The 13,544-nt window shown below is 37.3% G+C and overlaps 1 protein-coding gene across 1 annotated transcript; it reads right to left on the bottom strand.

Moving 5' to 3' along the window:
* Positions 1 to 3,545: 3,545 nt before the first annotated feature.
* On the bottom strand, positions 3,546 to 9,994 carry LOC132555042 (short-chain collagen C4-like). Its single transcript, XM_060219381.1, has 3 exons — positions 9,784 to 9,994; positions 6,616 to 6,693; positions 3,546 to 4,021 (listed from the first exon to the last, which is right to left on the bottom strand). Exons 1-3 carry the CDS (start codon positions 9,992 to 9,994, stop codon positions 3,546 to 3,548), a joined length of 765 nt encoding a protein of 254 aa, XP_060075364.1.
* Positions 9,995 to 13,544: the final 3,550 nt, after the last annotated feature.

Genomic DNA, 13,544 nt, shown 5'->3' with positions numbered 1-13,544 from the left:
TGATGTGACTTTCGTAAACAATATTTGCTTCTGGTAAAAAAAGGGGTCCCCTGCTCCCCATATAGAGTGGAATTATGGGGCTCAAATATGGTACTTTTTCACATTCTTTGAAAATCTTAATATGTCATTCCACACTTTATTGTTTGCATTTAGCAATTGGTAAGGACCATAAATCTGGTAAAAGGCACTTGGACCTCTTCTTAAGATTTACATCTATTTCTTCTAAAGGGCCTGTTTCTTTGTCCCGAGGGATACACAAGACCATGACACACAAACGTAGAACTTTTCAGAATCAATGAATTTGGTCCAAATTCCTTTGCGGCAGTTAAGCCTTAATCTTTTGTCTCCAGAAGCTTCTCAAAGAGGAGCTTGTAAAGGCCTACTGAACTCTAATGTATTGGAAGTGAAAATACCAATTATTTCAAAGATAATTGGCTTTCAGAACTGCAATGCATCTGTCAAGTTTGTCCTTTGACCTGATGACCTTAGAAGTTTATGTGCACTTTGTAGTAAGTTTAATTTCCTATTATTTGTATACAAAATACCTACCATTTCTGAGATATAGATCCATTAAGAACTGTCATACCTCCATGTTTCTGTTAGCACAAACATTGTTACATTTAGCAGTGTTAAGGACCATAAATCTGGTAAAAGGATGGAACCTATTGGCTTTCAGGGATACACAAGACCATGACATGTAGAACTTGATTCAGAATCAATGCATAATATTGGGATGAGTAAACTGTATACAAAATTGTGTTTATAGACACTGATTCCTAGAAAGTTTATAGACACTGATTCCCAGAAATCCTACAGACAGACACCGATTCCCAGAAATCCTACGGACACTGATTCGCAGAAAGTCTACAGACAGGCACTGATTCCCAGAAAGTCTACAGACACTGATTCAAAGAAAGTTTATAGACACCGATTCCCAGAAATCCTACGGACACTGATTCGCAGAAAGTCTACAGACAGGCACTGATTCCCAGAAAGTCTACAGACACTGATTCAAAGAAAGTTTATAGACACCGATTCCCAGAAATCCTACAGACAGACACTGATTCCCAGAAAGTTTATAGACACCGATTCCCAGAAATCCTACAGACACTGATTCCCAGAAAGTCTACAGACAGACACTCATTCCCAGAAAATCTGCAGACAGGCACTGATTCCCAGAAAGTCTATAGACACTGTTTCCCAGAAAGTCTACAGCCAGACACTGATTCCCAGAAAGTCTACAGACAGACACTGATTCCCAGAAAGTCTACAGACAGGCACTGATTCCCAGAAAGTCTACAGACAAACACTGATTCCCAGAAAATCTACAGACAGGCACTGATTCCCAGTAAGTCTATAGACGGACACTGATTCCCAGTAATTCCACAGATTGACACACGAATTCCCAATTAGTCTACAGACACTTTCTCCCAGTAAGTCTACAGATTAAATCTACAGATGGACAGACTGGATCTCAATTAGTCTACAGACGGACAATAATTCCCAGTAAATCTGCAGACAGACACCGATTCCTAATGGATGTACACCGATTCCTAGCAAGGCTACAAAGCGATTGATTGTCAGCAAGTCTATAGACAGACACCGATTCCCAGACTGACGTAATAATTTTCAGTGAATGCACACGCGCTGATAGTCTACAAATAGACACACTGATTCCCAGTAAGTCTGCAGACACCGATTCCCAATTAGTCTACAGAGAGACACTGACTCTCAGTAACTCTATAGAGACCGATTGCCAGTAAATCTTCAGACATGCGCACTAATTAAATACATTGGATCATCTGGCAATATCAATTAAACTAAATATAGGGAAGGACAATTGATGCGGGCAAGGGTTATGGCAAATTAATAATACAATACTGAATGAAAAGAATACATTTTAGATATGATGAGGTGTTATGAGAATATTTTATGTAAATGTTTATATCGTAAAACAAGCTTTAAAAATACAATAGAATGTTGTAAATATAAATAATAATAAAGACCAAAATATTAGCATAAGCAACTTTGAGAAAAGATTAGCAATTTTAAATATGAAAACAAGCCTCGCATGGGATTGAAAAAACTGCAAGAGACGCTAGTGAGAAGAGACTGGAAACCTTTTACGAGAAACTGAAACGGGGACCACAAATAAATCGAGAATAAACCGGGTTGCAAGCCGGATATAAACATTGATTATTTTTAACTTAAAATACTTTTAAAAAATAGAATAATAAAGATAAAAAAATTGTTATTAAATCCTTTATACGATTAAATTGTTCTATGAAAATTCATATAAATCAACAAGTCCTAATACACATAATAAAAGGACATCATCAAAACACTGAAACATCAAAAACATTGACACAAATCGAAAATGAAGGGAATATCGTTAAAAATATGGTAATTGCCTAATTGAATGAAGGATACGAGCAACTTGGCTTAGCCACATTAATTTGAAAAAAATATATATATGTGTGTGTATAAATTAACTAACGAGATGGAGACCCAAACACTTTTGAATACAGACTGCAAAATTGCAGCATATGTTTTGATAAGTAGAAACATCGTATGTGATGTTAGGCAGTTACCGGACACCATAGATTTTTCAAGGAAGTTTACTTTTTATGCGTATATGTAGATTTTGCAAAAGCCTTTGATACTAGAGAGTGGAAATTCGTGTTAACTAGTCTGGAAAAGTATAGGTTCGGAAATAATTTTATTAAATAGATAAAAAAAATTCTATACAAATGTAAGATAAAAAAATTGGATAACTAAAGAGTACACTTGACGTTTGAAAATATACAACGAAAAAAAAACCCCGCAAAATCTAACCAAATTGTTCTGATAAAGTAAATATGCTTTATGCCAGGTATAAGGTGTCTGTCCTGTTGGGACATAGGTCGCTGCGTCACATAAGTTCACATAGGTCGCTGCGTCACATAAGTTATTATAACCATAGCGAACAGTCAGTGCCATATCTTATGAACCTCTCAACAGATTCGATTCATATTTACATACATGGGATCTAGATCATTCGTATCTTTTCTTGTACAATCCATGCATGTTCATCAGTTATCTCTCTCTCTCTCTCTCTCTCTCATATTTTAAATATGTTAATGTTCAGCATTATGATACTGGCTCACGAGTGGTTCACCCGTCATCAGTACCACGTGTCTAAGTGAAGTGTACAACGGAAGACGTTGGTAGAAGACGGCAGTATTAAGTACACAAGTTGTGTTGTGGTAACAGTATCAAGTTGGTTACACTTTCATACTTTCACACAAGAAAGCTTCACACGAAGACCTATTCAATACTTACACTAACCGGCAAGCAGCCCAAAAATTAACATAATTGTTGGTAATATGTTAAGCAATATAAACCAAACTTGTGTACTAATTCCTTACAGAATGTTAAAATCAAAATCCTTAGACGTTTTCGTATTATCTAACAATGAAAGGTAGAACGAGCGCTTGAATCATGTATCAGCTGAAGAAGAAATGGAACACGACAAAATTACTTAAATTGTATTGTGTATCTTTATTTTACATCATACAGACAACACATGACAATACTTTGTTATTCTCATATGGAGGACAAGGAAGAGATCCACATTGGGACAGAACAGCATAGAACAGAAGCCCGTTATCGTTCGTATTACCTCCACCAAGAACAGCCTGAGGATGACCGTCCATACAAATGAATTCGTTACCAGAATTACTTTTTGGGTACCCGGATGTCAGTAGACCTTCATATGCCACAGTCCAACCTGGGTAGCACGAGGTACGACCAGGTATCATGTTGATGATGGAGTGGGCTGAACTTCTACACACGGCGCACGGTACGTCTTCACTAAAATCAGCCATACCGAACACGGTTGTGTCGTCATACTCGGCGCCATACAAGTAGGATGGATAGGTGAGGGATGTATTTTTGTGTGGCCCCCACGTAGGGTCAGGGGGCATGCACAGTGGATTGGCAGCCGGACCAGCAGCGCTGTACCAGGATCCACCGGCATAACCTGATAAAGAAATATATAATGATTTTCTGTTTGTTTTTCATTGTCGGTATCCAAAACTTGTCTACTAATGGCAACGAAGGAATCTTAAAAGTCCGGTCTTCACCAGTTTCCATTTAGAATATCTTTTCAGTGCTTAGATTGGATTACTGTCAAAAACCATAAATGTTTGTCAATGTTTAGCTGACTGACTGGAACCTTCCTGGGGTTCTGGTCAAAAACATTGAACAATTACAACAAGACCTGGCCTGGAATCACGGAATTGGCTGGTAGGTTCCCTGTATGACGCTTTGCGATAGGAAGTGACTTTTAACACGCTTTCAAGGTCTTCAAATTTAAAAAAAAAAAAAAAAACCAAATGAGTTAGCATTAAGGCTTATGAGCATTATATTTGACCGGAATGTTAGTGGGCGTGGTCACCTTCGTTAACACGAAAATAAGATAGGATCAAAATTATTGTAGACAAACAATGTTTGCCTTACATTGAAAGAATACTGGTTTAAGGAGGAGTTATATTATCCACTTTGAATTTTAATTATGAATTATGTTTACGTAAATAAATCACCGTATGGTAGCCACACAGGATATTGGTACTAAGCGAAGCGGCCGGAACTTTCATGCGGGCCGAACGAGAGGTAACATATCGGGAAATTACTAGAATAGTTATTTTTAAGGGTCACACATGAACTGTATTTGCAACGTTTATTTAAAACGATTTTCGTCGCCAGCATAACCAGAACTAATAGTGATGGAGTGGCATAATCTTCCATATCGTCCATAAAGTGGTTTCTGTTTCAGTATGAACAATATTAACATAGATTGTCCATTATTCCTGGAGGCAATTCAAATCAAATTCAAAATCTTAAAAAAAAATATTTTGGAAACTGGTGATTTGAAAATTGTTGAAAAATTTGTGTACGGCATATTGATTTGAAACAGATTGAAATTTGCTAGATACCATATATTCTCATACTGTGTATGCTATGCATAGAAATAACGCCAGTTATTTGCATTTTAGCTCGCGTTGCCCGAAGGCCAAGGGCCAAAAGGGCAACAGAGCAAATTCTTTTGAAATCCTACTGTTCTTGTACGAACAATTGAATTTTGCCCAAATCGGTTTGATGCATGTTTGGGCGAAGGGGAATAAATTTCGTGAAAAAGGTGGGTCTTCGTTTCCTAGCGCAGGCTTGGAGGGGGTAAAGATGGAATTGGTCAAACAGTTGAGATCCCCACCCCATATCCACATTCACGACGTAGGAATTGGCCCTGGGGTGTCCCCTCGGGACTTAATTTCTGGGTTATATCGTAGAAACGGTAGAGATCCCCACCCCATAACCATGTATAGAACTACTAGGCATCAAGGAAAACCTCAATCATGATATAAGAATTGACCCTGGGGTCTGGCCCCGGCGCGCAGTTTCTGGTTAAAATCTTTGAAATAGCCAACCCATAGGAACGTATACTGTTACTGGGCTTCAACCAGAGAGTATAATTCCGTATCAGGGTACATTTCCCTGTAAACATAAACGAGATGAACACAAAAGAGGGGAGCACGGTGAGAAGACATGTAACACACGCGTTTTTAAAGGGACTTAATATCGTTGCCTCGTGGTATCAATTAGGAAAATCCTTAAACTGTGTTTGTGGCTTTTGATTATTTGTGTTTATTAAGACGCCGCCTACCTTAGGTAACATCAAGCAGCCGTACACAATACCTCTTAGTCGCCGTACATTTTCGAAAAAAAAACGAAAAACAACTTTTCTTTGCGATTTTGACGTCAATTTGAATTATCAGCAGGAACTATGTTCAATCTACGTTTATAGCAGAAATACTAGAAAAGAAACGACATAATAAGCATGAATGTAGCTAAAAATGAATGCTCAAATATTTTGTCAGTACTAGAAGGCCTGTTGTTTGTTTGGTTTTGTTGACTGCGGAAATCGTTAAAACATCAACATATCTAACCTGGTGTTGAGTGGTTCTTAAGATATAGTTTTCTCTCGATATCTTATGGATACTCCAGGAGTTACGATCATTTTCGTTCCCTGGAACATGATATGCTCCTTTTGAGGATTACAAAGGAGCGACAGAAAACTACAAAGCCATTACAATATATCGTTACGCGACCTCGAGAATCGTTTGATGAGCATCAAAGAATCAATCTAGTCTTTTCGCCTTTCCATAGGCTTTACCATGACATGCGAAAGTGATCCTAACCCCAAGATTATCGAGGATGCTTGCCTGCTGACAAACCCTTGCCGCTTCTCTTGATACCAATATCCGGTGTCGTTCCCATACGGTGATATTGTGCATTTGAAAAAAAAAAATTTTAAAAAAAATTCCATACAAGGCATGCGATGCAGAGCCATTGGTCATATTGTCAAACATAGCTCGTTAAAATATATTTTAGGATTTAACAGAACAAAAACATTCATTAAAATGCGTCTATTTCAAAACTAATGGAAGAAATGATCGGCATTCGAAATGGGGATCAGCAATATTACCTTGACCATTAAACATTAAGATTCACATAGACAATGCATGCGATGCGTATAATAAACAACTTTTTCATAGCAATTACGTAATCGCGCCGTACCAGAGTAGACCAGCTGGTTCCCACTGCCCTCGGGACAGTCTTTTCTGCCCCATCTGGTGTAAACCACGCCTCGACCCCCTGTAAACAAAAAAAAACGAAATGCTGTAAGTACCATATTGATCCTTCAAGAATATTTTGAATTGATCGCAACTCTTATTTTTATTGCTTTCAAATTGATCAACATTTATCTTGCAGACTGTGTCGGTCGAGACTTGTAAAACCGTTTTGCATGACCCATTTGACATTGCTAATAGGAGTCGTCTCGTCTGTGTAATAATTTTCTCTCTCAAGAGCTCATCGGAAATCGCTATCGGGACAAACGTAGCTAGGCACGTTTGAATGCTAGACATAGAAAATGTTTCTCATGATATTCTAGGACAAATGGAAGTATGTTTATTATTGTGTTGTTTAATGGACGTATTAAAGTCATTCTAAACTTTATTTTATGCTTAATATCAATCTAAATTTTAAATAGTAGAGGTCGAACTGACATCTGCCGAAGACGTGTAAACGACATAATAGCAGTAATGGTAATGTGAATGATTATTAAATTATTAAAACAGCTGTGATATTCTAGATAATCAAAAACCCTGTTCGCTATCTCCATATTCCGCTAAAGGAAGGGTATCCGGATCTGTTAATTTCCGATATTGGTCGGCCTGATGATGTTTTCCTTTCTGTATAATCTAAGTTCACAGCTTTGGCCATACGTTTTACTTAATAACTAATTTCTTAATCAAGATTTCAAACGATTTTTTGTTCTTCGCAATATGAAACCTAGAACCAGCAAGTTTGAGATTCAGAGGTGAGCTATTCTCACTTTTCAGATGGATTATAATGGTTTTGTCATTATTTAGGTCACCCATGTGAGTAATTCATGACAGGATATAAATATATATCTTTGAAAGACGTTTGAGTAAAGTGTGTGACCTAGGACCTGTTGTGCCAAAAGAGGCGTGAGATGGATAAACAGCAGTTCTCTTACCATGTCGAGGCCAACATTTAAAAGCGTAAAAAAGTTCCTTAACTTTATCATAATTCCCATTTGAAATACCTTTCCTTTTTCTTGCTAATCATTTACACATGAACAGACATTGATATAGCAGGATTCCATCCAATATAGTTCCATACCTTATCAATGTTGTTACAATAAGAGATAAGTGTGTAGATAGAGGCTGTTCAGTAATTTTTAGTTATGGGGAAGTTTTACTGTAGTCAGGACGCTTACTCTGTCGGAACACCTGGTCTTATTCCCTTCTTCAGGAGTCTCCGTTTAAGTCTTTCTTTTGTTCACAGCTTTGATTACGATTATGATGACATGTTGGTATTTTCATGCCTTTTTTTAAAGAGAGACTTCAACGTTTAATTCAATATATGGTTTTATTGCATCTACTTCATCAACAGATTAGGTCATGTGGAGCGCTGGACACATTGAGATGGAAACCTGCAGGGAAAATTAGATAACATTTTGCATTGAAACGCTACTTTACCTAGTGCCGAAATGGATTTCTATCTTCAAACTTACGATTTTGTTTGTTTGCTTTTGGGTTGTTTTTTTTTTTTACCAACAGGTGTAACCCTGGTAAATTACTAACCGCCATTCGGCTAGAGAGAACCTCTCTTTAGATCCATCGGTTAAAGGTCAACCATGTGAACCGGACGTCCTGTGTTCTTATCTTATCGATACATTGAAATAAACAATGACCTTTGACATTGACAGGCAATGTGGCTCTCGAGAATATCATTTAGCGTTATTCACAAGCATCGTTACAACCCCGGGAAACTCGAGAACGATTTAATTTCCTTGAGAGGGATGCATGTAACTCCTCTCAGCTAGAGAGAACTTCACTCTTTATACCTTATTTGGGGGGTGGGGGGTGGGGGGGGGGGGGGGGGGGGTTGGTTAAATAGATAATGACCTCTATAACATTGTTACCGTGTAACCTTACCAAAGATTGTACAAAAGACACAAAATTGAATAGCACCATTTCATAATTTAGAGTGAGATACAGTAGAGCCAAATAACCAATTAAACTGCATAACATAGCTGTTTCGTCCTTCTAGGACTCGTCAGTGATTCTATATCATACAGCTGTTTCGTCCTTCTAGGACTCGTCAGTGATTCTATATCATACAGCTGTTTCGTCCTTCTAGGACTCGTCAGTGATTCTATATCATACAGCTGTTTCGTCCTTCTAGGACTCGTCAGTAATTCTATATCATACAGCTGGTTCGGTCTTCTAGGACTCGTCAGTGATTCTATATCATACAGCTGTTTCGTCCTTCTAGGACTTGTCAGTGATTTTATATCCTACAGCTGGTTCGGCCTTCTAGGACTTGTCAGTGATTTTATATCCTACAGCTGGTTCGGCCTTCTAGGACTCGTCAGTGATTCTATATCATACAGCTGTTTCGTCCTTCTAGGACTTGTCAGTGATTTTATATCCTACAGCTGGTTCGGCCTTCTAGGACTCGTCAGTGATGCTAAAGGCCTAAATTTTGAAGCCATGGAAGCAACTAAGGAAAATCCAAAATGATCAGCGAAAAAGTCAAACTCTAGACTGGGAGGTACAGCAGCCCCATAATAAGATAAATTTTGTAATTGTCATACAGTAGATAATTTTAGAAAAGCATCAATTACGCGTATATTTTCTGAACAGTGCCACTATTCGAATGCATTTAAATGTGGCAAGCAGGTTACAGCAAACCTCGAGGACTTAAAGTCCACCAGCAGTGTCTACCACCGACTATCTTAAAGATTGTACTTCAGACATACAAGTGAAGAACCAAAGTTAATTTTTTGCATTACTAACAGTCATTAACGCAGGACTATGGAAAGAAACTAACTAAAGTTGTCTTCCCTTGAAAATGATAAACTATATGCCCATTGAACTACCCGTAATTGGCGTATCGCGGCATTTCAGATTCCAACTGCATAAAATCAAATTCATCATAGTGCTGCATTGAACTTGGCCTTACCTTGTTGGCCTATGGTGGTCAACTGAAAGCAGTTCGATGTTTTCATATACATTTGTAAAGTATACTGCTTTGAAGAGTTTTTGTAAGAGATCTGTTATATAATTAACAACTGACACCCGCTTTTCATTCCATCTGACATAAACACTTAAGGTTTATTGGTTATTTTTGACGGAAACAACTGATACATACCTTGACTGGTAAGTGTGGTGATAGTCGACTGTTGGCTGTCTATGGTGTGTTGTTGGGTGGTGACTTTAGCTTGGAGCTGTTGTAGTTCGGACTCTAGACGGTCTAGTTCATGGGCCACATAAGCGGGATCGGTCATCAAAATACGACGGTCCTTGGCGGAGGTCGGACCTACGAGGTACACGAAGGACAGTGCAAGGACATAACGGTACATTTTGTTAGGCACTGGTGGAATATCAAGTAGGATAAGGATCGATAGAGGTCAGAGTTCGTATTTAAGGCTCGTATAAAAGATAATGGGAAATACGTAGATCTAAGGAGATAACGAGATATACGAGCATTTGTAAAACTCTGACTGACCAAGAATACGGTCACGTGTGGGTAACGTTGAACCGGTAACTATTTGCTGTTATATACACGTGTATGTCGTTTTTTTTTAATCCAAACAGCAGGTATATTATGTTGGTACCGTCATATCCGAAAATCGACTGGCCTACAAGTACATTTAACTGCTGAGAGTTCTCTCTTATTTTTCTTTGAAGAAGAATATTGGATTGGTCAACGTAGAGGTGGTCATTAAATGGATGGTTCACCACCTGGTGTCTATATAGAAATAGTTCACCACTTGGTGTCTATATAGGAATAGTTCACCACTTGGTGTCTATATAGGAATAATTCACCACTTGGTGTCTATATAGAAATAGTTCACCACCTGGTATCTATATAGAAATAATTCACCACCTGGTATCTATATAGAAATAGTTCACCACTTGGTGTCTATATAGAAATAGTTCACCACTAGGTGTCTATATAGAAATAAATCACCACCTGGTATCTATATAGAAATAGTTTACCACCTGGTGTCTATATAGAAATAGTTTACCACCTGGTGTCTATATAGAAATAGTTCACCACCTGGTGTCTATATAGAAATAGTTTAACACCTAATGTCTATATAGAAATAGTTTACCACCTGGTGTCTATATAGAAATAGTTCACCACCTGGTGTCTATATAGAAATAGTTTAACACCTAATGTCTATATAAAAATAGTTCACCATCTGGTGTGTAAAAATAAATAGTTCACCACCTAGTGTCTATATAGAAATAGCTCACCACCTGGTGTCTATATAAAAATAGTTCACCATCTGGTGTGTAAAAATAAATAGTTCACCAACTAGTGTCTATATAAAAATAGTTCACCACCTGTGTCTATATAGAAATAGCTCACCACCTGGTGTCTATATAGAAATACTTCACCATCTGGTGTGTAAAAATAAATAGTTCACCACCTGGTGTCTATATAGAAATAGTTCACCACCTAGTGTCTATATAGAAATAGCTCACCACCTGGTGTCTATATAAAAATAGTTCACCATCTGGTGTCTATATAGAAATAGTTCACCACCTAGTGTCTATATAGAAATAGCTCACCACCTGGTGTCTATATAAAAATAGTTCACCATCTGGTGTGTAAAAATAAATAGTTCACCAACTAGTGTCTATATAGAAATAGTTCACCACCTGTGTCTATATAGAAATAGCTCACCACCTGGTGTCTATATAGAAATAGTTCACCATCTGGTGTCTATATAGAAATAATTCACCATCTGGTGTGTAAAAATAAATAGTTCACCACCTGGTGTCTATATAGAAATAGTTCACCACCTAGTGTCTATATAGAAATAGTTCACCACCTAGTGTCTTTATAGAAATAGTTCACCACCTGGTGTCTATATAGAATAGTTCACCATCTGGTGTGTAAAAATAAATAGTTCACCACTTGGTGTCTATATAGAATAGTTCACCGCCTAGTGTCTTTATAGAAATAGTTCACCACCTGGTGTCTATAAAAGACTGGTTCATTACCTAGTGTCAATATAGCAATGCTACACTTCCTAGTACCAATTTACATCAATGAATATTAGAAAGGTTCACCTTATGGCGACAATATAGAAAGAACAGGAATGTTAACACAGTCGAAATCCAAAATAGCAATTTAATTAAACGAGAATACCATATCAGGAAAGCACGTGAGTAGAATAAGATAATGTGTTCCACAAGGACAACAAGCTTCAATCCAGCGTGTTGTTTATGCATCACTGGTGGGCTGTCACCATTCACAAATTGTACTATACTTTTTTTTAATCAAGAAAATACCACTATGACAACATAATCATAATTTAAACTCAAATTCCATAAAACTGGGGCAAAATGTGAACAAAATAAAGATTTACAGGGAGCTTCCTGAAAAAGTACAAGGAGAATAAGACCACGTGTTTCTGAAGAGTAAGCGTCTTCTGCTTCATTGGCGACATCCGCTAGGTAAACCTTGGTCAATCCAAGTAAGCAATGTCACGTTCGCACATGCGAACAAGGTTTAAAACAACGGAAGATTAGAGTGTGACGTTTAGATGACTACACGGTCACTTTCATCAGACAAACTACCAGTGTGGTTAGTGTGGTTAGTGTACATTGGATTATTGTACAGCTGAAAAAGTGAGTCGATTCCTGACCATCTCGCACACTACCTACATCGTTGGTAGTACACGTCTCACTTGTCTAACTTCAATATAAAACCAAGTTTTAGCCAACGAGTTTAACCTATCTAGATTTCTATTCAGAGTTTCTTGATTTTCAAAACAAGACCATGACTTAAATAACGGTGTCTCAACTGCCAATAGAGGCTGATTGAAAGACAATTGCAATATCATAGGTACAAGTACACTAGAATAGAAATAATTATAACCAGAGAGGAGAAAAAACACTTTTGGCGTCTTTAAGTTGAATAATTTCCAACTAGAAGCATAATTCGCCTGAAGTGCCAAACGATTGTAATTAAACCAATAAACACATATGCAAAACTCTAACAAAATCTTTTGAAATATCACAAACACTACATTTTTTTCTAATTGAGAGCGGTACATATATTGATTGTGCTAGGACTAACTCATCCTATGAGAATGTATATATTTTTGGATAACAGAGAGGCCGGGTTACATAAATTTTACTAAACGGTTTATTAAAACCGTGTACATTTTGTCTCGTACAACAGTCATGACTGAAGGGAAACAACTCTCACTATACTTTTTTTGGCTAACTAGGGTGAATCAAGGAAGTGTACATATCACTTAAGTCATTAATCCTTGGTATCAGTTCATTTTAAATCATTATAAATCTTACTGACGAATATAGGAGAAAAATGAGTTGTAATTATTGAATTAGTTAAATCACATTAACTGTTAAAAAAGGACAGTGTAGTTACTTGGAATTAAACTATATCTGACAAACTGTGCAATGAATTCCGCCATACTATTCTGTCGGGTACTACGTGTATGTATGACAGCTTCAGCTATTCAGCGAATGAAAACGAAAATAAATAAATGTAAAGTAAAATAAACTTAAAGTTGAAAAGAATTTGATAATCTGAATGGGACCAGGAAGAATTCCTCTTAAATTCAACATTTCAATGAATTCCTCTGTCAACAATGTCTTCTGCATTTCTCTTTGTTCCTACCCTACAATCATCCGAGACATATAAACACGAAATTAACATATCTTGGCCTCAATAACATGCTTCATTATTTGGATATCTTATTAATGATTTTGAATTATTTTATAATCTGAATCAGTGAAACCTCACTATTAAGACCACTTTGGGGACTGGACAAAAGTGGTCTTAATAGCGAGGCGGTCTTAATAGTGAGGTGGATCAGACTGACCGCAAAGAACCGTAACTCTGTTTAAAATAAAGAGTATATATAT

Source organism: Ylistrum balloti, unplaced genomic scaffold, assembly GCF_031769215.1.
Source record: "Ylistrum balloti isolate Yb309-2 unplaced genomic scaffold, AGI_CSIRO_Ybal_v1 Utg370450, whole genome shotgun sequence".
Classification (NCBI taxonomy): domain Eukaryota; kingdom Metazoa; phylum Mollusca; class Bivalvia; order Pectinida; family Pectinidae; genus Ylistrum; species Ylistrum balloti.
The sequence above is the reverse complement of the archived record's forward strand: the minus strand, read 5'-3'. Positions and strand labels throughout refer to the sequence as shown.